The sequence below is a fragment of the Orcinus orca genome, chromosome 14, assembly GCF_937001465.1.
Source record: "Orcinus orca chromosome 14, mOrcOrc1.1, whole genome shotgun sequence".
NCBI classification, from domain to species: domain Eukaryota; kingdom Metazoa; phylum Chordata; class Mammalia; order Artiodactyla; family Delphinidae; genus Orcinus; species Orcinus orca.
This window is the reverse complement of record NC_064572.1, coordinates 28,206,089-28,232,064: the sequence shown is the minus strand read 5'-3', so window position 1 is coordinate 28,232,064 and position 25,976 is coordinate 28,206,089. Positions and strand designations below refer to the sequence as shown.

The window sequence follows — 25,976 nt, the reverse complement described above, 5'->3', positions numbered from 1 at the left end:
CCTGCTAAGGAAGAGACCTCCCCCTTTACCTTGTTGGAATCCCGGGTGGGGTGGGGTGTCTCTGGTTTTGGGGGCAGCTGAGTCTATAACTATATGCCTTCCCACCTGCTTCCTGTTCCTTACAGCCACCCTCCAGTGCCACCTCCTCAGTGAAGTCTTCCCAGAGTCCCAGGCTCCTCTGGGATCCACCGCACTTCGTGCACACCTCACGTCGGCAGTCCTAAACCACAGGATGGCTACTGCCCCTCCCACTAGCCTGGCTGAAGGCATCTTCTCTCCTCTCCATCCATCCTGTGGACCAGTGCGGGCGATGGCACTCATGCCCAAACCTGACCATATCACCCCCTTGCCTTGGCTCTTGCAGTCCAGACCTCTTGGCTTGGTGGTCAGCACATGACTCTGGCCTATTCTTCGCCTTAGAGATGAGGCCCAGCTTGTGAGGGGATCTGCTCCAGTGGCTCAGCTGGTCACGGCTCCCTCTGTGTGTGCAACCACGGACCGTCCTGCCTGATGCCCGCCCCACCCAGCCCCAGCGTGGCGGGCCTGAAGTAGCTGCTTCCTTGCCGACTGAAGCCTATATTGTCCTGCTCCTCGTTTGTTACTGAGAACAGGGACAGAGGATGGGGAGTTTCCCTGATCTGTGTATTTTTCTCAAGTGGCCTAGAAAGTCCCACAGCCTGTATATGTCTTCCCAGGCCCTTCTCCTGTCCCACCAGGCCAAACGCTTTGCAAATGGCCCACACCTATTCCTCTGAACTTCTGGCCACTGTGACCCTTCTAACAAGGCCCGACCTTTGGCATCCCATTCCGGGGCTGCAGGCCCATCCCTCCCTTGGCAAACAGTGCATGCAGCCCAGAAGCAGGATGCAGCAGGATCTCAGCTAGTAGATGGCTATTTTGGGACAGGGAGGATCCTGGGAGGATGCTGGCGAGGTCAGAGTAGGAAGGGAAAGAGGTGGGTTTTCTGCCCACGATTATGTGTCCCAAGCCTTCTGGATGCTGCCCAGGGGCCCGAGGCTGCCACAAGGAAGAACACACCCACCACAGGGCTCCAGCCGTGGCCCGGCTGGCTGCAGAGGAAAACTGGGGGCAGGCACAGGTCTGGGGCTCTAGGTTCCAAATCCAGTGGCCACAGTGGGACGGAAGAGTGTGTGTTTATTTTCTGTGTCCTAACAGCAAGTGATTTCAGCATCAGGCAAGAGTCAGAGCCGTCTCGGAGGGGGAGAGGCGTCAGAAGCCAACCGGAGGTCAGATGGAGAACACCGGAAAGCTTCCAATCACCCGGCAATAATTATTGATGATAATTTGTTGAACATTCATTGAGGATCTACTATGTGTGGAGCACAATATTAGGCGCTGGCCAGAAAAAAAGTGAATAATGCTTTGCGGCACTTTACAATTGTGTAAGTCCTTCTGCAAGCATCAGGAGCCTTAAAATGGTTCATAAAGTGGTTTATAAACTCTGACCCTCAGGAGATAATCGCAGATGCATGGTTCGCGTACAAGGATGAGAGTGGTGCTTTACTGACTTTGGGGACCGCAGACATTTCAGAATGCCAGAACTCCACCGTGCCTGTTTCCAGCGTTCCCGAGAAGGCCATCCGTCAATGTCAAGTGCTCAGTACTGTGCCTGGCACAGAGTGGGTGCCCAGTGAGGGGCAGGGGCAGTAACCGCTGTTACTCAGCACAAGGTTGGCAGCCATGTGGCCCAGGCCTTAGTGTGGAGGAGGTACCTTTACCACAGGGTGCGAAGCCTCAGGCTGGGCAGAGGGGGCAGGTTCAGGGACCCAGCAGGACTCAGCCCATCCTAGGAGATGCATTTTACTCTGTCGTTCTGCTGTCTGAGACACCTCTGTGCAGCCCTCCAGTCCTTCCCTGCTGACTCTGCAAAATGCTGGGAGAGCATCTTACTCTCCTTCTGATTTTGCCTCCGCCTGGGGCCTCTATATTCCCCGGTGTTGCTCACCTGGCTCTGAGCTATATACTTCGGGCCAAACTGCCCTCTGGGGAATTCTCCGACACTCGGGACACCCCTCACAGGTTCCCCTGCTCACTCTCCTCCCATCTCCTGGCCAACTCAGTCCCTGCTGGTGGCCCTTCGCACAGAGGACCGGCGTCAAGCCCTTCTTCCCCCCCAGTACCTCCGAGCATCCTTCCTCTCCACCACCTCTGAGCGGCTCATACTGCTTCACAGCTTCCTCTTCGCCATCCAAGAGCTGAAGCACCCTTCCAGTCCTTCCTCCCTCCTGCCACATCCCTTCCTAGCTCTCAGCCTCCCAGGACCATCCGAGTCAGACTCTCCCAAGCACTAAATGGATACCTATTGGTAGGCCCCCACTTTAATGGAGGCAGGACATGAGAAACCCAATCAGGCGGGGAAGGGAGAAGGACGAGCCTGTCTGCCCGTAAATGTGCCCCCGACACCGGGACACAGTGTTTGATAAGGATTTCAGTGCATCTTTAAAGTGCAAGAGGAATCGAGGAGAAAAACAAAAAAAATAACAGTAGTGCTCACTAGGAATCAGGGAAGTACTAAGTACTCTCTATGAGGACCTCACTGAACCTCTGCCATATACCTGCAAGGCGGGTATTATCCTCATTTCTCAGACCAGGCCACCGGGGCAGAGAGAGGTTAAATAACTCTCTGAAGGTCACACAGCTGGTAGATGTCAGAGTTGGAATTCAAACCTAGATCTTCCATGGTTCCAAGTCTCCTGCCCTTCACCAGCATTCTATACTTCAAGCAAGAACAATTGCAACTGACCAAGACCTACGAGGACGATAGACACGGTGGTTTGAAACGCGGGCTGCCCCACAAACCCCGATGCACACAGTTGCTCTGCCCAGGCCCCGTCAACACACCCTCACCTTCATCTCATCTCATTAATCCTGGCATTCTTTCCCCAAAAGCCATCACAGATCCCATGGCTCAATCTCTGGGACCCCAAGGGAGGGAGGGAGCTTCCCAGGGCTCCTAGACACCCTTTTAATTAACCCAGATGACCCTCTTCTGCCTGAGGCCAACTGAATCCCGTCACGGTCTCACCAGCTCCCGTGGCACCTGAACTGTGACTCCCAACTGTGACTCAGCCCACTCACGCTCCAGTGAATGTGGTCCCTCCACTTCCCCCGTGTTCAGCATCTGTCGGCCTCTTGTCCCTGGCTTGGGGACCCTGAGTGGGGCCTCCTAGGGCTCCTCGGCCTCTGTGTCCAGTGGAGTGTCCTGCCACAGCGGGCATCCAGGGCCACACTCTGAGGGCAAACCCTCGGCGGTTCCTCGGGAGTGGTACCTTGCTCCACACCCTGTTTCAGCTTCCTCCCTCAGCCCCAAAGGGGTGCAACCCATTCCCATGACTCATGGCAACGGTGAAACTTGCCCATCTGTCATTCTCGTAGCTTAATAACGATGGTGGGTAACTTAGAAAACCATGACTTGTCAATATTACTAACTGTAGACAATGCAGTTAAACCTCTGCGCTCGGGACCCAGGCCACAGCTGGGACTGAATGAGTAGATGTGGTAAGGAGGCGGCCACACAGCACAGGGGAAGGGCACTGGAACACGTCCTCGGTAGGGAGCTGCGCATACAGGGTAGGAAACAGCGAAGGCAGACTCGGAATCCACCTTGGACTGGTCAGCTTGATCACACCACATCACGCAGCAACCTTAAGCTTGTTTGTGTGTGTGTGTGGCCTAGATACCAGGCGGTGAACACACAGGCCCTAAGCCACCTAGCTGGGGCAAGGTTTTGCAATTACAGGGCAATTCATTCATTTGGGCAACAAGCGCTTCTGAACCGACTATGTGCCAGGAGCGAGAGGCACAGTGGCGGGCTTCTCTTCAACTCCACGTAACACCTCACAAGTTGCCACACCCATTATCTTGCCTGATTTCACAGCCCGGTGTGCACAGTACCTGGCCCATAGAAGAGTTGATGAATAAATGAAAGATTGAATAAGCAAAGGAATGATGGATGGGGGATGGGGCCAATCAATCGGTACATGGAGGGTGAACATCAAGGATACTGTCATTTCCATCTTCCAAATGAAAAGTGACGCTCTGAACAGGGTGTGGCATGGCCACTGAGAGGGCCTCTGGTGTGTGTCCCCATCCTTGTCACCCCTTCGCAGGGCTCCTTACCTGGCGGGCAGTGACACCCTGGAGACGTCTTCGGGGTCTCCCGGCGCCTCCGTGAGTGGAGCTTCCATTTCTGCACAAGGAGACAGAGAAGAGCGGTCACTGGGAGTTGTAAACGCCAAGTTCTGGAAAGCGGCTGGGGGCTGGGGGGTGGGAGAGAGAGGGGGCGGGGGAGAGGGGCCGCCTGGGGGCTGGCAGGGGGACTGGTCCTGGATCAAAGGCTGGCCACCGGGCATCTGGATAATAAGAAGCAGACGGAGAGGTCCCGTCTTGGTAACCTCGGGGTCTGATGTCTTCGGAGAGCTCTGAAGGAAATTAACTCGAGCACAGGACCCTATAAAGCAGTGTGGCCTTCCTGCAGCTCACGGGCACAACGACCTGCTCTTCTTGGCTCTCTGCTAATTGCTTCCTGTCTAGCTCTGGGCACCTGTGGATCCCGGGAGCAGGGACAGTGACCTCTTTCCTTCCGGTGTTGCTCACAGAGCCAGGTACAGGCAGGCCCTCTGTCCCTCCATCAGAGCCCTTTCTCACCAGCTTGCCTATCCTTGGGCCAATCTGGAAGGCCCCAAAGATGCGGCAACAAGAAGACTGAGACACCTGCCCTCAAGGACCTGCCACATCCGTGGAGATGAACCGATGACAGGTACACACCTGCCAGCCCTGACACCTGGAAAGGGCAGGGCGCTGAGCGCTGAGCGCCTCGGTCCTCACCACCACCGAGGGAGGGGATTGCGGGGTGAGGTGGGGGGAAGACAGAGGTTAACAGGTGTGCCTCTGGGTCAGACCGCCTGGGATCCTAGCAGTTCTTGGCCCCTGAGCTGATAACAGTCCTGACCTTATTGGTTACTGAGAGGATCAAAGAAGTTGGTGCACAGAAAGAAAGGTGCCCAGGAGGCATCAATAAATGTTAGCTATTATTACACTCATTTTATAGGTGAGGGACCTGGGCACAGAGAAGAGACTAACCTGGCCGAGGTCACAGGGGAGGAAGGCTGAGATTTGGACCCCCTCTCTCTGAAGCTAGTGCTGCAGTTAGAAGCTGGTGGTCCTAGAGCCAAATTGGCCTTTAGATGTTTTTTGGTTTTGTTTTTTTTTTTATGGTACGCGGGCCTCTCACTGCTGTGGCCTCTCCCGTTGCAGAGCAGCACAGGCTCCAGACATGCAGGCTCAGTGGCCATGGCTCACGGGCCCAGCCGCTCCGCGGCATGTGGGATCTTCCCGGACCGGGGCACAAACCTGCGTCCCCTGCATCGGCAGGCGGACTCTCAACCACTGCGCCACCAGGGAAGCCCTAGATGTATTTTTATTTGGTTCCCCCAGTGATTTTTTTTTCATTGAATTTGTCCCCAGTGTTTTGAAGAGGCTGATTTCACATGGAAGTCTGTGTTTCTAACTTCTCTTGAAAAACTGGAAGATCTGGGCCCATGGGGCCTGTACTGTGTGGCTGGCTGTGACTGGCTCTCCTGTGCACTGTGGTCCCCACCCTGACCTGTCAACCGCTTAGGAGGCCGGCTGGCTCCCCGCAAGCATTTCCCCAGCACATGGCTTCCCACTACTGTGGAGTTCTGCCACTCAGGGTGAAAGGTAAAGGAAGTCACGTGGAAGGTGTCGTAGGACGTGGTGTCACCTCTGGCTTGGCAGTGGAGAGGGAAGGTCAGGAAAGCTTCCTGAGGATTCACATCAGACTAATGTCTGCTGAGCGCCCACTGTGTACCGGCGCCAAGCTGGCTGCTTTCACAGGGAATCACATCTATTTCTCATAATCAAACTCTAAGGTAGGTTAAATAGTGACCTCATTTCTTGCTGAAGGAAAGTGAGGCTCAGAGAGGCTGAGTGACTTGCCCAAGGTCATACAACCAGTATGTGGTGGATGTGGGATGAGAACTCAGGCCTTTTGATATAAAGTCTACTCCATCCTGCTGGAGAAGGGTGTGTACAAACCCCCCTGGAAGAGGGAGCTCAGCCATTGTGTGTGTGTGCCTGTGTGTGCGTGTGTGTGTGTGTGTGTCTGTGTGTGTGTGTGTTGGGGGAGGGGCAGATCGACAGTGTTGAGGGGAGAGCAGAAGGGGGCTGGAGGTCAAAACACACAGGAGGAGGAGAAAGCGAGGAATGTCCCAAAGGGGAGACCGTCACTCAGAAAGGGAGGCTGGCACACAAATACTAGGTGGATGACTATCGAGGTGGGCACAGAGTGGCCACCGGGCAAACCAAGGACATACCAGGACAAGGTCTGGTGGAAGGCCCTGTGATGCCCAGCTCTGAGCCTAGCTCACTAGTACCACTTTCCAAGGAAGGGACTGTACATACCTGCTTCCACATCCCTTCCCACCAACAACCTGTGGGCTCTTCAAGGGGCTTATTTGCCAGTGGAGGAGACAGACAATGAATAGAGAAACAAATGAATATATAACCCAGGCAGCAATAAGCACTACAGAGAAAAATAAAGCAGGGTAAGGGGACGGAGAGTGACGGAAGGTGGTATTTTAAACTCGGGGGTCAGGGAAGTTCTCTCTGCGCAGGGGACGTTTGAGCAGAGAGCTGGCAGAAGTAAGGAAATGAGTCGTAGAGAGATGTGGAGGAAGCGTGTTCCAGGCAGAAGGAACAGCAGAAGTGAAGGTTCAGAGACGGGACTGTGTGCCGAGTGTTTGAGGAGGAGGATAGGGGACAGTGTGCCAGGAGGGACTCGGGTGAGGAAGGAAGGATGGGGACGTGGTGGGGGGGCAGATCTTTTGGGTGCTGGCAGAGACTTTGAATTTAGCAGCACACAGATTCCTGACATGTCCATGGCTTACTGACAGCCATAAAAATCTAGAGCTAGTACAGATGCTGTGGTGAGCCATCCGGGTCTCCCAGTCAGGAGAGGGTCAAGACTCACCCTTAGTGCCAGGTATGTTGGCTGCTGATGGCTGAGCTCCTCTCTAGGAACCACTCTCACCTTAAGCAGTTGCCTTGACCAGGGGTCATGTCCACTCCCCCGGCAACCCGCAACCAATTACTCATAGATACCGTCTGATCCCTAGGCCTCAATTCAGGATGAGCTGCAGAGCCCCACGGGACCAGCTGAGGCCTCTGTCGTGACCGCGTCACGGCTCGACCCTCTGCCCACCCTGCCTCCCTCGCCGTCTCCAATGTTGATCCGATAAGCCTCTTGCTCACAAACCTCCACTTCAGGCAAACCTGGAGTGACTTTCACCTTCCCTGAGCCTTCACTTGACCCTCACCGGCGCCCTGTGCAATAGGCAGGCCACAAATCAGCCCCATTTTACAATAAAGGAAGCAGACTCAGAGAGCGAAGGGGAATTGCCTTGAACAGGTAAGCCACAGACAGCTGAAATTCCAGGTCTTCCACCTTCAAGTTCGGTATTTTTGTTCAATTCATCCCATATACATGGAGCTCCTACTAATCGAGAGACTGCAAACTGGAGAACAAGACACCATCCCCACCGGCAAAGGGGCTTGCGCCTCCCGTGGGAGAAGCACGTTGAGAAGCGTCCAGCTGACTGCAGACTCTGAATGCTGAGTGGGTGATGGGGGCCTGTGTGCCCAGGTAAGGGTCCAGACCGAAGGAGCCAAGCAAGGGTTTGAAGCAGAGGAGGCACATGGTCAAATTTGGCTGGTATAAGGGCCCTCCAGCAGCATGCTGAGAACAGACAAGGACAGTGAGAAGGTTGGAGGCTGAGGCTCCTCTTTGAAGGCTGTCAGTCACCCACCCAACCAAGAGGTGCTGGTGGTCCAGGCTATGGCCTGGCAGCACGACGGAGAGCGGCGGGCGACGGGAAGGGGTACGCACGAGGAAGAATGGACAGAGCACGAGGTGGACTTGGTGAGGGGGTAGGGTCCGGGTTCTGCTGTGGGTGGCCGAGATGCCCCCATGGAGAAAGGACAGGGGCGAGGGCAGGCTTGTGGAAGGTGATGACTTTGGTTGAGGACAAGCTGAGTTAGTGGAAGGGTCCGGGTGGGAGGGGCACATGTGGCTCCAGCACTCAGGAAAGAGGCCTGGGTGAGAAAGGTAGATGCGGGAATCAGGAGCGTCCATCAGGAGGGGCAGGAGACGTGTGAGAGGGCAAAGCCACCGGGGACACAGAGGTGTGAAACTGGCTGCGTTCAGGGTGTGTGTGTGTTCTCTCGGCCCGCCCAGTGTTTATCTTTGAAAAGCATTAAATCGGGGCATCATCACAGCCCTTTGAGAGTCTGGGCCTCAGCCCCACCCACTGACCCTCGTCTGCAGCTCATTCCTTCTAATACTCAACCCCAGGGATCCTTCCAGCCCCTGGTCCTTCAATCCACGGGTCCTTTCACCTTTCCACTGTTCCTCGCCTGCCATGTTTCACTTCCCTCCTTCTCAGCTCTAATTCTGTGGCCAGTGACTATAATCACTCCCCAGGCTCCACCCGCGGCTGTCTTGATGCCCTGCCCCTTCAGCACATGCTCTCGGCCAAGCCACAAACCTGGTAGATGCAACGTTTCCACCTACCCCACTCCAGCACCCAAGCAGCAGATGAAGCTGGGGAAAGGGCCCAGCCTTGCTGACTGGCCTCACTTCATTCACGATCATTATCTCAGAGGAAAGCCCAGCAAGCATACCCCAGTCCCTCCATCTCACTGTCCTAGTAGTTCTCACACCTTCTGTCTCCCCAACCCCAATGTCACTGTCACCTGATGACCACGAAAACAGAAGCAACAGAAGAGCCCTTCCAGAGGCTCCCGCCCCGAGGCACACCCGCCCACCTGCATCTGTGCTCTCAGGTTAGGCCAACCCTCCACCAGCACGCAGGCAAGTCCCCCCTCCTGCCCTTATCCTGGGTCACTTACACCAGGGGTCAGCAAAGGTTTTCTGTGAAGGGCCAGCTAGTAAATATTTTAGGCTGTGTGAGCCACATGATCTCTGTCACAACCATTCAGCTCTACTGTCGTAGGCGAAAAGCAGAGGAAGCACGGCTGTGTTCCCATAAAAACGTACTTACAAAAACAGCCTTCCAGTGGGATTTAGTGGTCGCTCGCCCACCCCTGATGCAATCTTTATGCAAACATGCTGCTCTTCCTCCCACCATAAAAAATAAATGAAAAATCCTCATGGACCCTGTTTAACTCTTTTCCTAGAAAAACTCCCTGAAGGAGGGTGTCTCGCCTGCTCTCCCCTGGACCACTCCCACCAGGCTCTTACCCTCCCTCCACCTGGCTCGCTCTCCATGAGGCCCCCACCCCCATCCCGGTCCCCAGTGCCCTTCTGCAATATACTCGCTAGCCTTCCTCCTTGCTTTATTTTCTCCTTCAGATTCTGTTGTTGTTGTTGGCTTATTTATATTGCTTATTGTCTCCATCCCTAGAAAGCAAGTTCCACAAGGACATGAATATTTTGATCTGTTTCATTCATTGCTATATCCTCAGTGCCTACAACATGGCCTGGCACATGGTAGGTGCGCAATAAATATTTGTTGCTTAGGAGATGTCATGTAGGTCTAGATTTCTGATCTCTCTTGTAAATGGGAAGATCCGGCAACACTGGGCTGTGGTAACAATCGGGTGGTGCTGAGTGACGGCTGCCCCTTTTAGGTGGGCATGTGCTGTCCAGCTACCCAGAGTACCACCCCACCCCCGGCCAGTCTCACCGACTTAGGTCACCAGCCTGGCCCCCTTAGGCATCAGAGTTTGAGACCCTTGGTTTGAAATCCCCAGGCTGAGGCTCAGGGCCAGGTGTAAAACTTTCTGAGGCCCTGGGGTGGACCTCCAGCGGCCCTGGACAGAAAAGCCTTCCTGCTTCACCCCTGCTGCAAGCCAGGGCCTCCTGGAATGCCCCACACAGCCAGAGCTGAAATACCACCAGCCTGATCATTGCACCTATTAAAATGCCTGTATCAGTATCAAAGGGAAAATGCCAAGTGGCCACTTACTCTCCCCAGAGAATACAGCTCCGGCCTGGCCTGGGGTTTAGGGCCCACTCCCTCCCCACGCTCAGCCACAGGCCTCTTAAAGGGCTCAGGCTCAACCTGGGCCCCTGTAATATGTGGGTGGGTCCAAGTTGTGGTGTGAGGAGGGAGCCCATAGCAGAGGCCAGGTGAGCTCCTCACTCCACAGCCATGACCTTGAGCCTGGCACCTGCCCTCTCGGACAATCTGCAAAATGGGGATATTACCCACCTGCCAACCTCTTAAGTGTTGCCGTGGAAAGTGCCTTGGAAGCCATGAAGCACTTACCAGCTGGAATTATTAAATAGGAGTTAATATTAATAATAATATTCAGTAGCTACACATACAGAGCAGTATATACCGGGCACTGGGCTAAGTGCTTTAGCATTTAATAGTTAATTTTTGGTATTAGTGTATGACTCCTATTAGAAGCCACCTGCCCTTGGAGGCTGTGGTGGGACTCTCTTTTGGGTTAGCACAGCTGGCCCCCAAACCCTGATGAAGCATACTCCACGGGGAGCTCGGCAATATGGATACGCGCTTGAGTTATCTTTGGGAGTGCCAGGACCTTGGGGTCTAGTCCCGGCATTCCCACTAACTGTGTATTAAGAGAGAGATGGAACCCCTCTGGGCCTTGGTTTCCTCATCCATAAAATAGGAATACTATTAGTTATCCACTGGACCATACTGGACAGCTGGAGGGGTAAAATGAGATGGGATCAGAAAACAAAAAGAGGGGTCCAGATGTGAAGAAGGGTGAGCACCTGCTGTGCCAGCCTGTTTTTCTGAGCGGCCAGATGAAGGCCACTTCTCTCTTGAGCTGGTGCCAGGCCTGCCTCCTTCCACCTGCCACAGTGAGGCTGGCCTGGCCTGGCCTCATGCACTGCTGCCGACATGTGGTCACGCCCCTCCCCCTCCTGGGAAACTCAGACCCCCTCTTCCCACAAAGGAGAGGGTGATGGAGGGTCCTGTCTGCAACCCTGCCTTTTGACCACAAGAACTAGAAGTTGAAGGAAGGAGTTGCCCATTGAAATGAGCATGCTGGGCAAAGCTCTGGCCCCTGTGCCAGCATCTGATCACAGTGCTGGCTCACAGTGGGTGCTCCATTCCAGCTGCTGGAGCCTTCTCATTACCCTGTGCCATAGCTGCTACTGGGCTGGTGCCCCACTGGAGGCTGAGCTGGCCCTTTGAGGGAAGGGCCTGGTCTGGTGTCTCTGAGCCACACTTGAACCAAATTACTTACTTTTAGGCCTGTCCCCCGCTAGGATCTATCCCTGTGGTCCCAGGTGGGCTTTGGCCTGGGCTTGGGCAGAATTCAGCTCGATGGAGATGAGGGTGGGGGAGGGCAATCCAGGGAGAAAAGCAAAGGCACGGAGGCAGGGCCAGGGCTGCACAGTGCTGGCTCTGTGGGCCGAATCCCAGGGACTGCAGGAGAGGGACAGATGGGTTTTGTTAAGGGGACAGGCCTGTGTGTGGCTGCATGCCCCGGAGTGCAGGCAGCAGAGCCGAGTGAAATCGAAGCGGAGGAAATGGAGACGCTCAACCCACCCCCACCAGAGCTGGACTTCCCCGTCTGCTCCGGGAGCCTGTGTGCTGGGGGCCGGACCGGGTGCCGTGGGGGGCCTGAGGAACTGTCTTCTCCCTCCCTCCCCCCCTCCCCTTCTCTTTGTGCAACGGACTTGGCGTCTGATCATAGACTCCCAGGGCCGTGAAGCAGGGCTGGAGGATCCTCCAGATGCCACGAGCTGCCCCTGCCACCCTGCTTCACCAGAACCACGGAGAGATATTGCTCCAGGCTCTGCAGATCAGAAAATTGGGGAAGGAGGCGCCTGTCCCTGTGTGAACTTTCTAGCCTTCATATGAGAAAGTTCTTCCAGCTAAACTAAGTCTCTGCTGCTGCCAGGGAGAAAGGAGCTGGGCCCTGGACTGTGCAGACGTGGGTGGGAGCCGGGTTAGCATGGGGCCTAGGACCTCCGGTTTCAGGGGCTCGGAGGTCATCCATGGACCCAGGGCAGGATGAAGCAGGGTCCCCCACAGTGGAGTGGGGAGGGGCTGGGGGCAAGAGTGCTGGGACGGAAATCAGAGCCTCTCCCCCACTCCCTTCCCTTCCACAAATGGGTATCGAGCACCTATGTCAGCAGAGCCACGCAAAGTGCCGGGGACCCACATGTGAGCGGAGCAGACATGGAGGCTGTCCTCATGGAGCTTACTCTCTAGGGAGGGGCACATAAGAGTCTCCAAACCACACACATCAACGTGAAGCAGCCAGTGTCATCAGAGCTCTGGCCAGCGGGGGCCAGGTGCTGAGAGCCAGTCCTGGGGTACCGACTAAGTTGGTTCTTCGTGGGGAAGTGACAGCTGATCTGACATCTGAGGATGCGCAGCAACTGACCAGGGGAGGGGCCCAGATACAGGGGAAACGGGCTAAGACCTGATGTAATACTGTGCTTCTAGTGAACCAGGCAGGAGTATTGCACATATTTACTCACTCAGCACTCAGAGCAGCCCATTCATGAACGCGGAAACTGAGACAGAGACAGGTGAATTAACTTGCACACAGCCAGGAAGGGCAGAGGCAGGATTTGAGCCTGGCTCTGAGCCCATGACCCTCTCTGTATGCCTGTGCCTGTGCGGGTGGGGGTGAGGGGAGATGGGCTCTTTTCGGGAGATTGCAACATCTATTACTGGAGAGACAGGCACTGCTCAAAGCACTCATCTTAACTTTTTTTAATCCTAAAAACAACACTCATAAGATGGAGATACTCTTATCATCATCACCCCATTTTATAGAGATACAACCCAAAGCACAAAGGGGTTAAACAACTTGCCCAGTGTCACACAGCCAGTAATTAGCAGAGCTGGACTTGAACCCGGCAATCTGGCTCCAGAGTCTGTGCTCTTAGCCATGACCGTGTACAGTCATTTGGCTAGACTTCAAAAGTGAGCGGAGGAGAGCCATGAGGCTAGAGAGGGTGGCAAGGGCCCCATCCTGCAGGCCTCATGGACCATATTAGGAAGCAGTAGGAAGTCTCTGTAATCAGGGAAATGTGGTGATCAAATTCAGAGTTTTTGAAAGATTACCCTGGCTGCCATGTGGATGATGAAGAGAGCAGGGCAGGGTGAACGGGGGTAAAGGAGTTAGGAGGCTCCTGCCGTGGCCTGGGGGACCCAAGGGTAGCTCAGGTAGGGAGGTGCAGGCAGTGAGACAAAGAAGAAGACAGGTTTGTGGGAGGCCGAGAAGGTGCAGTCGGTAGGACATGGAATCAGTGCAGTTAGACGCCAGTGCTGGGCATGCCGAGGTTCTGGGGAGGGCCAGACTTCCTGCTCAGCTTAGAGACACTGAACGTGAGGTGCTGTCAAGACATGCTGGAGGAGTGGGATGACAGGTGTAGAATGGGTCTGGAGCTCTGACGAGATGAAGACCACACACAACATTACAGCCAGAGCTGTCTAATCATGGAACATCCAGCTGCATAAGGTAGTGATCTCCCCGTCACTGAGGGAGTGTAAGCCTGAGAATCAGGGGTGCTGTCGGGGATTCCTTTTAGCACATAACTCCTTTCTTTCTAACATTCTGAGTTCGTGGAGTGGGGAGACGCTAGAGGTGGCAGGACCACCCTCCCCTCCCATGTCACCGAGTCTCCCCCTACCCCTGGGAAACCTCAGTGCCAGCTCACAGGGAAGTCGCTAAGCCTGTTCCTGGAAAAGCCCCAGCTCATGCCCCTTTCTGCATCCCTGTCCCCAGAGGTCACCCTTCCTGTCCTGCCTTACAGGCCACCTTGTCAGAGCATGACCTGTTGCAGAAAACCTCCAAGTGATGGCTTAAGAGGCACCTTCATGGGGCATCTGCGGCATAAGAGGTGACTGCAGGTGTAAAGTCCCTTGGATGGCAGAATCCCAGGCCCTGTGACAGCCTATGGGGGGAATATGTGTCCTCTGGGGGCAGCAGGGCCTCCCCTGCTGAACTGAAAGAACAGGTAGGGGACTCCTCTGGCGGCCCAGTGGTTAAGACTCTGTGCTCCCCTTGCAAGGGGCACGGGTTGCACCCCTGGTTGGGGAACTGGGATTCTGCATGCCACGTGAAAAGAACAGGTAGGAATGAGCCTCCTGGCGGGGGGGCGGGCGGGAGGGCAGGTAGACCGGGTGAGCTGCCCCCAGCAGGAAATGCCTGAGCTAAGGAAAGACGGAGACTTCGCTTTGGACTGTGGGCATGGAGGAGGCCTGGGAGGCTGGGGATGGGTGACAGGAGAGGAAAGGGGGCTGAGGAGGCCCAGCCTGTGTGGACTCCAGCCATGCGGGATTTTGGGAAAACCCACAATAGCCTCCAGGAGGGGAGACAGGGGCCCAGTGTCCCCTGGAAAGGCTGTGCCCAGCCTCTCAGGCAGGCAGTTCCGCCCCTTTGTGCTCGGCTTGCCCTCACTCTTTGAAGGCTCAGAGGAGTCCCCACTGCCAGCAGGCCCATTCCCGCCCTTTGGGCCACAGAGAGTTTTCTGCAGGGAGGCCCACACCCAGGGCAGGAGGCCTGCAGAGGAGCAGGGAGTGTCCGCATGCCTCTGCTGCTGGGGCCTGCCCACCACGCAGCTGGGACCCCAGCCTGCCCCAGCCCTCCCAGCCCCTCCCCACACCCGGGCCTCAGTTTCCCTTGGAGGAAACTGCTGACTTCCTTTCCTTACGGAGGACTCAACAAGACTGCTTCTGAATATAAATGTTTCAGACATTACATGAAATTCCTAAAAATCTTATATGTTCTGGTATAATGTTACACGTCATAATTCTAGTTATTATTTTAAAATGTATATCTCAGAAATAACTAAATTTCCTTGTCAATTGCATTATTATGAACTTTCATCAAATCTTTAACCGTGGTCAGTTTTAAGTCTTCTGTTATTTACAGACAGTTCTGGGTGTACTCTGAGGCTTTTGCAAAAATGTTCCTATAAAAGGGTTTCATCTTCAAGGAATTCATGGAAAAGACTCTGACAAGTACAGGCTTCTGGTAACTGACTACACTGCTGAACTGAATGAATAAGCATTTTCAGAACTCTAATGGAAAACTGATGAACTCATAAAAGTGTTAACAAAAGATCAAGATAAAAAAAAATTAATTACATGGGACTGAGTGAACTGATGAGGATGATTATAATTTTTGTGACTTTGTCTGAATAAAAAAAAAAAAAAAAAAAGAACTGCTTCTGGGAGGGACAGAATCCAACCGAAAGAGGTGGGAGAAGGATTCCTAAGGCTTCTGCTGAAACTTCCTTTCTTCTGGAGGGCAAAGTTGATTTTATTTTTTGAAAAACCAAGACCAAAACCCAAACCCAACAACCCCGCTCCAAAACAATAAATCCCACTGCTTTCGCTTCTTTAACCAGCCCATACTTTCAAACTGTGCGGTGTACAGTAGGACTGTTATTGACATCTCATCGTGATCCTCATTACTGCCACCATCAGCCCCTGAAGCGCTGCTCAGGACTCAGGCGAGGGGCCTGGGGTAAACTGCACAGGATGCTCCTGGCTCAGGGGAACAGATACTGTCTCTGTCTCAAGTACTGTCAGCTGTGGAGTTTGTTAAACAACCTACTGCCAGACCCTACCCACGGGGATTCACATCAGGGTTTGGGGAAGGAGGTCAGCTTTGGTGTGTTTTAAAGTTCCGCCGGTGCCACTATGCAGCCTGCCCATCACCAGTCCAGGGACAGGCCTTTGAGGGTGTGCAGACATGAGAGAAGGAGGGGAGAGTCACTTAAAAAAGTTTAGTTACTATAGAACTTTTATCCCCATTTTGCTCCAAAAGGAGACACTCAGGCAGCTACAGAGGCACACAGATAGACACACATTATATAGCAAAGCAGCAGGACACAAGAGAGAGAAAGAAAAGCAAGGGCAGGGTGATAAAACAGAGCTGAGACTGGAGCTTATGCAAAACCTTCTGCCCGAAGGACTCTGCTCTGCCGTGGGGTGAACACCAGATTTGGGGCTAAGCTTCCTAGAGGACAGTTCAATGTCCAAGAGACAAGACCCAACTCATCCCTCCTGGAAGCCCAAACATTCTGGAAGCCAAGGCTGGACAGGGACTGTCTAAGGGTCCTCATCACCAAGGCCTGCTGTATCAAAAGGCATTCTCAGCTCCATTCTTACAACAAAGATGGTAATGTGAGCTGATGCCAAGTCAGTTCGGTAAATGCCACCTCTGTGGGAGCTGAATCAGACTGAACTAAACAGGTCCCTAGCCCTGGCCTATGTGACCTGCCTCAGCTGACAGTGAAATATGGTACTCTATACAGATTGTATACACATGTGGCTCTGAATGCCAGCTCTGGGGCCAGACTGCCTGGGTTCAAGACCTGGCTCTGCTACTTACTAGCTGTGTGACCTTGGGAAAGTTATGCACCTTCTCTGGGCCTCTGCATTCTCTTCCGTAAGAAGGGAAGAGTAAAAGTATAACCACTTCATAGGATTATTGTGAGAATTAACCGAATTAATAGATGTAAAGCTCTTTGGATACTGCTTAATAAATATTAGCTATTAATAAAAGTTGTAGACATGATACAGCCTCATTTTATCTCCACCACTGATGAGGGACGTGGTAATGGTTACAGTTGCTATTAACTGAATCTTGCACCATCTCTGTGAGGAGGATGTTATCCCCATTTTGCAGATCAGGACACCGAGACTCAGGTAACACAACTATTTAGCAGCAGAGGTGCTGTGGGCTTGCCCACTTTACTGTTTTGCCCCAACCAAAAACATGCCAGGCAGCCTGGGCAGGTGAAGACAAAGCTCCTGACACTTGGGAGTAGGGGATGGGAGGGGACGGATGCTCCTAGCTGCTCTGTACAGGTGGGCACACATCACACTGAGCTATCCCCACTCTCAGCCAGGACCAGGGGTTGCAGCTCTGACTGAAGAGGAGTTAATCAGTTCATCCTCTACTGATTGCTGTGAAACACCCAGCTCCAGGGCACACCCCCTGAGCAAATGCTGAGCAGACAGCTGGGTCTGGGTTGAGGGCAGTGGGCGGAGGACAGCTGACTGAGACGGCTTCACTGGCCTCCAGCAGTAGGACCTTAAATCAGCAACTAATTGCTGAGGGCTGCCTACTTTGTGCAAAGCCCCAGGCAAGACTCAGTCAAGGACTCAGAGACCAGTGACCTCCTATCCCTGCCACTGGGTTGTATGAGGTCAAATGGAGAGACGAGACGTTTAAAGGCAATGGAGAGGAGGGCACACTGCACAATGTGTTTGAAACTGAGCCGTGGTCGGCAGATAGATTTTTATCTGGTGCATTGACTCTAATAGACTGGGAGTGGCAGCCTGGAGAGCTGTGTCGAGAAAGATTCTGAGGCCTAGGTAGACTCACGGGGCATGGGCTGAGCGATTAGTAATGCCTGCCGTGGTTCTCGGGTAAGAAAAGTCAGCACGTGTCCTGTCTATTTTCCTTCTCTGAGCTAGATGCTTGGCATGGCCAGGCAGTTCTTCAGGAAGTCGGAGCAGGGAGAGGGCCTATTTGGGGTCGGGGTGGTTTGGGAAGACTTTCCAGAGGGCACTGGGGCAAGTCTGGAATGATCAGGAATAAGGGGAAAAGGCATCTTTCTGAGGGTGTCAAACTGTGAAACTGTGCATAAGGCAGATGGCATACTGCTTCAGATGCTTTGACTTTTTCCCACCGTCTTCTTACAAGGGCTGGCTACTTAATGAGGTCCTCAGTCTGGTTTGGAGCTACTTGCTAGGTTTAAGGCCTTTGGAGAAGCAATAAAACTTTAACAGCTCTCCCTAGTTTTATCTAAGGTAAATATTGCTCTGTATTTTAAAAAATTAATTAGAGTCAGGAAATAGCTCTTTATCTTGAACCTCAACTCTTGCTAGTTGGGTAGCAGTTTCCTGGAACAGTGTTGAAAAGGATTCCGAAGCTGTATGTAAGCTCAATGTGAAAGCGTGCGGCAATCGATTAATAATGTCTGCTGAGGGCCAAGAAGTGGAGAGTGGAGTATACACTTGCCTTGTCTTGGCCACCACTTGGCCAGACAATTACTACTGTCCAGAAAGGAGAAGGTGTGGTGTGGAGGAGAGGTGACTGATGGAGACAGAGGTCCTACCTCCAGCTACTCTGATACCTGGTGTGCAGCTTTGCACCTGTTTTCTCATCAGTAGAGCGAGGGGACTGGACTCAAGGGTCTCTGAGGATCTTCTCTCTATTAATTCCCCATAAGACTAGTCATTTACTCACAGTGTGGAAAGAGGAGTAGTATTAGGATTGACTCAGTGGAGCGCTGGCTGCATCTGAGGGCACCTGGAACTAAGCTCTGTCCATTAACTGAGGTCCAGGCAGCTGTGATGTACATAGGACACTCTACACAGGCCCACACCCCACCATTCACACACTCTCCCTTTAAGAACCTGCTCCTGTCCTCAATCCTAGAGGACCCCGTCCAGAGCCCCAATCTCTCAGCCACTGCTCTGATCTCTCCTCCAAATGCTCCTGGAAAGAGCGCAGTAGGGGGCTCCTGTACACACTCTATAAATGTAAAACATTCCCGTTACAATGGTTGCTATTGTTATTTTTAGGGATGAGGGAGTCTGCCTGGGGTTCCCTCAACATTTTAGCTTGGAAGTTTCAACCACTTCCTCGCCCAGGGGTTTCTTGGGGTGGAAAATGCCCTCAACACCCAAAGGACTGGATCACAGATAGTGAGATGGAGGTACAGTGACATCCGTTTTCTCAGCTATAAAATGGGGTAATGAGAGTATCAATCCTTAGGGAAGTCGTGAGGAGTGAAAGAGATAATACACGTAGCACTGGGCCATTGTACATACCCTATAAATGCGGGACACTCCTATTACAGCTGCTGTTACTCTTGCTGTTGGGGATGGGGAGTCTGCCTGGCATCCCTCAGCGTCCACCGTGAAGGAGGCTGCTGACACCCCTTGCTCCCCCTTGGCCTGCAAAATGGATCTGGCAAGTTTAAATTCCACCCTCTTCTCTATCACCGCACACCGTCTGCCCAGCCCTAGGTGCCATCTGATTTCCTCCATTTGGGCCATCCCAGTTTCTTTTTTTACAGCAAGCAAATCAAGTAACAGGCAGCTGGAGCGCTCATTAAGGGTTCCAGACCAGGAGAGAGGCGCTGATGGGGGAACAGCTGGAGCTGAGGCCTGGAAGCCACACTCCCAGCTCCCCTGAGCTGGCTTCCTGCCCCCATGCTCCTCTCCTGGCACTGACCCACCCCTCCCAGTGGCTCAGCCACTCAGATCTGGGCCTGTGCTCACATCAGTCCCAGCTCACCTCATTCCAGCCTCTTCTCCCTACTGGGTACCCTCAGCCTGGCCTGCCAGCTCCCTCTTCTTCCTGTCTCACAGTCACAGCCTCTGCCCCCAGCATGCTGCTTTCCCCACTGGGATGAGTGGTGTGCATGTGCCCCTGGATTCCTGCCTCCAGGCCTTTGCCCAGGCTGTGTGCCTCCCCAGGATCGCTCTGCCCGATGCCCTGCCTCCATCCTTCAGGGAGTGGCCCCGGGCTCACCTGCTCCGGGATGCACTGCCTGCCCCGGGTCCTCGGGAGCTCCCCAGACCTTTACAGAGAAGGAATCTGAGCTGCAGGTGCAGGGCACAGCTTACCTAAGGCCACACGGCTGGCAAAGCCCAGCTGGAATCCTGGCACATGGGGTGCCTTTGTGCCCCTCGCAGGCACGAACCCTCTGCATGTCCATTTCACAGAATCATTCTGCAACAAAACCATTCCCCCTCTCTCCTCTGCCAGGCCTTCTCACCCGGGGGTTTCCACTGGTCCCAGTTCTCACTTCTCTCCTCACCCTTCCTCACCTTTGCCCTTTGCTCTGATCTGGGAGAACAGACCTAGGAAAGGAAAGGGTGGAGGAAGGGCCTCCAGTTGCTCCTGAACACCTCTGATGGCCCAGAAGCTGCCTGCTCCTAGCACAGCGTCATCCCGTGGACCTTTCTGCGGTGACGTGCATGTTCTATGGCTGCGCTGGTGGCCACTAGCTACAGGTACCTTTGAAAGATGGCTAATGTGACCAAGTAAGTACATTTTAGATTTTATTTAAATATAATGAGGGACATGTGACTAATGGTTACCGTACTGGACAGGGCAGACCTTAGAGTGTCCCTTCCGGAGCCACTGGACTGCAGGCTCCGTCCAGGGGAGGCCTCCTGGGGTTATCACCATACAGACTAGACCACCTGCCCCCTCTACCCACAGGACCGCTCCCTCCCTCTGGTCCCAACGCCCTCTGCTACTGATCTCAGGTCCCACCACTGTGGCTGCCATTTCCATTCATTCCCCTGTCTCCACTAGTGCCCCTGACCAGGTCACAGTCCCCTCTGGCTGCACTAGCCTCTCGTTTGGCCTCCCTGCTCTGCCCTGCTCTTCCACTCATTCTGTGTACGTCGCTGCCTTCCTCAAGACCCTTCCACGGCTCTCCAGTGCTCTTACAAAGAATGAACCGTCTCTAAGGCCCCTCTTGACCTAGGCTGCCTGTCTCTCTCCAGCCATATCTTCCACCACTCAGTTCCCCAAGGCAAACCCCTCCCTCTGGCTTTCGGCTTCCAGAAGTTGTTCCCTTTGCCCTGTACTCATCCCCATTTGCCTGGAGAACTCCTATTCACCCTTTAAGTCTCCACTTGAAAATCACTTTCCCAGGAAGCCCCTGCCATCGGGTAGCTGCATGGTAATCCATCCCCAGATCTCCTCTGCTTCCATTATCGTAGCTTTTTTCGCACGACATGGTCACTGCCCATTCTCTTCTCTGTGTCCTATTTGCCTGTAAGTTCCAAAGGGCAGAAGTGTGCCCCCACAATGCCTGACCCACAGCTGGCTCTCAGGTTCAATTGCCGAATGAGTGGATGAGGATGAACAAAGGAAGGTGGCGGGCAGAGTGGGGAGGGCACTGGAGGCGGGGTCACTGGAAGCTTAGGTTCCAGTCCTGGATCTTGCCACATGACTCTGGGTAACCTACCGCCCCTCTCTGGGCCTTAGTTTCCCCATCTGTAAAATGGGGGTCTAGAAGTCAGTAGGAATTTGGAGAGGAGGACTCAGCCTGGCAGATAATAACACTGTCAGCCCCAAGGCCCTGAGAGTATGATGTTTGGCCTGGCTAAGTCTTAAGCAGAGGAAGCCAAGATCTGGGAAAGGGCTGGGCATGCCCTGGCCAGCAGGAGGGGCCAGGAAGGGGAGAGGATGCAGAGAGAAACTGAGCGGAACATCCAGGGTCAGATGTTTGTCCCTCAGCAGCCAGGGCCCCAGGGATCCCTGGGGCAGCCCTCACTGTCCTGACACCCTCCCCACCACCCAGCAGTCCCATGTGCACCATCAACTAGCCAGCAAAGGCCGCCTGCCGGCACTGCTGAGTCCAGAGGCTTCCCTCGGAGTCCCGGGGGACACTGGGTGGCCTGACAGAGCCCTCCAGCTTCCCTGAGGCCCGGTGGGGCATGGGAATGAGCTGAAAGTAGCAGTCATGGGTGCACCTCTGGCATCAGTAAACTTGTCCTATGACCACCCTGTCTGCTCTGGCCCTCTGACCTCGCTCTCCGTGATCACCCTGGAGAGCTACTTTGGCAAGGAGCAGCCTTTGCCTGGTAGAGGCACCCAAGAAGAGCCTGGCTGTGGGGAACTGGTGCACCATCGGCACCCACTGCAGTTAGTGCTGGGCTCTGATGCTTGCTGTCATCACCACCGCTTCGATGGTAGATTGGAACTCAGAGGGCTTAGGGTATTTACCGCAAGTTGCACAGCTTCAGTAGCAGAGTGGGGACAGAAACCAGGCCTGCTGGGCTCCACCTCCTGCTTTTCACTGTTCCATACCACCTCCTACTAAGTCAGAGGTCCCCTCCCAGCTCTTCCCCTCGGAAACCGTCCACAGCCAGCCTGTTCCAAGAGTTCTTCTCAGACTGCTGTGGCCTTTACCTGTGGGTCCTCCCCTTCATCCGGGCCCTGGATCCCTGTGCTGTCCAGATTCTCAGAAGTCACCAGGCCTCACGGTCTCCTGGCCCAGCCTTTACTCTGGTGGCACTAATGAGACCGTATGTCCCTACTTCCTGTGGTCTTTTCATGAAGTCCCGAGATTGCCCTGGCTAAGAGACACTAGTGGCTTCTAATACACTTGGGTTCGAGGACATTTTGGAAATGGGAGAAAGCTCAGCATCCTTTTCCCAGAAAGACACACCGACACAAAATGTTGGGGACCATTCCAGGGAACCAGGGACAAGAAACCCAGCTTCAGAACAAGAGGGTAAGCGCTTATTCATGCCCAAGGACAGCAGAACCAGAACGACCAACACCTGGGCCCTAGCGTTCTGGGCAGGGACCAGGACACCACCCCTTGCAAGGACTGCCTCCCTGTCCCCCTCAGCCCCTTGGATAACTCACTCCCTCTCTCTTCCCAAAGGAACATGGCAATAAAAGGCAGCACTGATCGTCGAGGGATAGATGGGGAGGGCCGCGGGGGCCCAGCAAGCCTCGCCCCCGGCCATCGGGCTCAAGTCCCACCGCGTGGGCGCTGGGCGGCTCTCTCAACACCCTGGCAGGGTGCCGGGAGGGAGAAGTGGCGCCTGGCCGCCTTTGCGCACCTCCGCGCCTTGCCTTCCATCACCTGCCCCGCGCGCTCAGGGCGATTCCGGCGCGGAACGCGGGAGACGCCTGCCAGAGGCTGGAGCTGACGGGTCCCGCGCTAGCCGCCCGGGTCTTCCTGGCACCCTGCAGGACGGCGTCCACCCCTGCCCCCACCCCTCCCGCAGACAACTGGTGCGAGGCCGGGGCGCACAGCGCGGCGTAAAGAGCAAGAGCCCACGGGCACTGGCTGGTTCAGAGTTTGGAGGCTGCGCGAGGGGGCACCGCGGGGAGGGATAAAAGGCAGCAACAAAGAGCACAGACCTCATCCAGCAGTTGGTTGACTCGTCCCAAAATAGCCGGCTCCATTTGCTGCTCCCCACGGTCTGCTTCCAGGCGCTGCACCCGGGCCTGCAGCTCGGCTGTCCGAAAGTGGGCGAGCAGGCTGAGCGCCAGCGAGCAGAGGGCCAGCACCAGTAGCCCGCACGACCCCGGGCTCGGCAGCCGCGCGCAGCGCTCCGCCGGCGCCACCGCCAGCGCCACCGTCCCGGGCGTGTCCAGCTCCCCAGGGCCGCGGGCACCGGCGGCTGTCGCTTTGCGGGAGCGCTCTGCTACCATCCCCTCGCGTATTGAGAACCAATAAATAAATAAATAGAATAAATAAAGGCGAGAGCCGCTGTCCAAAGGCGCGATCCAAGCTGCGGGGCAGGGGGAAAGGGCTTGTGTCGCTGGAAAATGTCCCTATCCTTGGCTCCCGGCAAAGAGGATGGAAAAAATAGCAGCTGGAGGGGGAAAGCCGAAAAAACACAACCAGCAGTAATTGGGGTACACCCAGGTAAGAAAAAGAAGTTACTTCGAAGAACGTTCCAAGTCCAGGAAAGTTAGGGGAATCTGGCCGGCTCTCCTTTCCGCCCCGTCTTTCCCTTCAAGTATCTGCAGAGTCCTGGAGTTGGTTCTGCGCCGTCTGTCCTTCTTGGTGTCTCCCGTCTCCCGGGCGAGCCAGTTTCAGTCCCGGGGCGAAGGGGTGCACGTGGAGGGCCCCACGGGCAGAGGTGGGTCGTGGCCGCTGCCGAGGAGCGCTGGGGCCGATTCCGGCGCCTCTGTAACTTGACACACTGGCTGCGGCTGCACGGATCGGATGAGCAATCCGTGCTACTTCCCAAACTAATCTCTCCCGCCCCGCTCCCTTCTCCTCCTCCCCGCTCCTCCTCCACCTCCTGCAGGGCCGACGGCTTGGATTTGTTTATTTATGCAAACTCGCCCGGGGTGGGGGGCGTGGTCTGCAGCGCCCGCTGCCCCCACCCACCGGCCCTGGGAGCCCCTCTCCCGCGCTCCCTGTCCCCTTTGAAGCGACACTTGGGGTTATTTATAGACAGGAAGGGGGTGTGGAGTGGAGCTGGGGCTTCACTTCTCTCCCTTTCTCCAAATTCACACTGAGGGCCCTCTTTGCTTTCCTCATAAGTCATGGGTGCAGGCATCACTTTGCTTTCTAACAAGTTGGCAAAGCCAGCCTTTGGGATCCTCCAAGGAGCCCGGCTGAGTTACTGTCAGGCGTCTAGATGTGTCTTTATCTCCCGAGCAGGACTATCTGAATCCCTTCAGCTGCCATTGGGCATCCCTGTCCTGTCTCATCCTCTCTCTTCCTACCCAAACCAGCCCCACCTTGGTCTCCATACCTCCCACGTCCTGCAGCTGCCCCAGCGCCTTGGGTGGGGCTCATTTCTCCAACCGCATTTTTACTCCAGTGTGAAAAGTCAGCCCTCCAGCGGGGTAGCAGAACTGGTGCCCTTGTCTCTCTTTTAGGACCAAGACATAAGGTACAGGTGAATAAAAACTGAGCAGAGGCTTATTCCAGAGTACCCAATGGGCCAGGCAGTCCTGCCGCCTGCCAGTCCTCATGCCTCCTCTTCTTGTCTGCCATCGACCTGAGACCTGTTCCAGCCCTCCGCTGTCAGACCAGCCTGCCCCAAACATCACAGCCATTAAAGGTGAGCAGTTCTCTCCTCTGCTCCCTCCTGCTGTCATTTCCTATGCTCCAGTTGAGAACGCTGCCTGAAGGGCATTTTGTAGCTTCCTCTCTTCTCTTGTCACCTCTCCCATTTTAAGTAACATTTGTATCCCACGAGACTTTATCTCCTTGCACCTCTTGACATTCCTGCGGATGAGGTGATGGGACGGAGTTTATGGAGAAAGCCTACTTCCCAGGAACAGTGCGGGGGCGGGGTAGGGCATAAAAGGCTGGTCCCTGAAATGGAAAACTGAGGTGGGTAGGGTGACAGGGGTGTTTCTGTGATTCCATTTTATAATAACAGGGTTGCCAATTTCACGTTTTATATATTGACCTGATCAGGCTTAATATATAATCCAGTATCACAGCACACCTCAGAGTGTGGCATATTTAATAGAGTAACATAGCAACATAGTACTTGTATCATAAATAATAAATGTTACAACATTGCCTGCCAGGTCAGTTAGCCACTAGGGAGGACTACAGGGATAGAAAGTGATGCTGCGGAAAGGACTGGTGGCCAGGAGCTCTGGGTCAGCTCCAGCTCTAGCATTTCCTTGACATGGGACATTGGGTAAGCGTGCCTGTTTCCTTACCCTGTGAAGGATATCTCAATTGAGCTGTAGAGAGTAATCCTTGAGAGAACACAGTGGTGTTGATGACCACCAGGGGACGCCAGAGAATTTCTGCACTGAGAGGTACAAGCCCCGGGATCCAGGGACTTTGATTTGGCTCCACCTTCACACACACCCCCACACCCCCGGCAAGGGTAGCGGGAATGGAGGAATTAAACTAGGAGGGTAGTTTCATTCCTTCCTTATTCCACAAGCTGATCTTTTCCCTTTTAAGACTTTGGGACCCTCAGGAATGCTACGGCAGTGAAACCTAAAAGATTTGGGGCTACAGCATCCTCTGTGATTGGGAGCTGAAGGGGGAGGGTGCAGCAGTACTAGCCTGACCCTTGCATCAGAAGTGACATGTCTGGTGGCTTCCCTGCTGGCGCAGTGGTTAAGAGTCCACCTGCCGGGGCTTCCCTGGTGGCGCAGTGGTTGAGAATCTACCTGCCAATACAGGACACACGGGTTCGAGCCCTGGTCTGGGAAGATCCCACATGCCGCGGAGCGACTAGGCCCGTGAGCCACAACTACTGAGCCTGTGTGTCTGGAGCTGCGCTTCGCAAAAAGAGAGGCCGCGATAGTGAGAGGCCCGCGCACTGCAATGAAGAGTGGCCCCTGCTTGCCGCAACTAGAGAAAGCCCTCGCACAGAAACGAAGACCCAACACACCCAAAAATAAATAAATAAATTAAAAAAAAAAAAAAAGAAAAAAAAAAAAAGAGTCCACCTGCCAATGCAGGGGACACG

At 54.4% G+C, this 25,976-nt stretch overlaps 1 protein-coding gene across 1 annotated transcript in view; it reads right to left on the bottom strand.

The window, feature by feature from the left end:
* LOC125961111 (collagen alpha-1(XIII) chain-like) overlaps positions 1-25,759 on the bottom strand; it is a 34,148-nt gene extending 8,389 nt beyond the window's left edge. The window contains exons 1-2 of the mRNA XM_049697324.1: positions 22,930-25,759; positions 4,141-4,210 (exon numbers count right to left, since the gene is read on the bottom strand). Of these exons, the coding sequence (XP_049553281.1) occupies positions 4,141-4,210; positions 22,930-23,223 (364 nt within the window). The 5' untranslated portion in view covers positions 23,224-25,759. The remainder of the gene's footprint in view (positions 1-4,140; positions 4,211-22,929) is intronic.
* Positions 25,760-25,976: the final 217 nt, after the last annotated feature.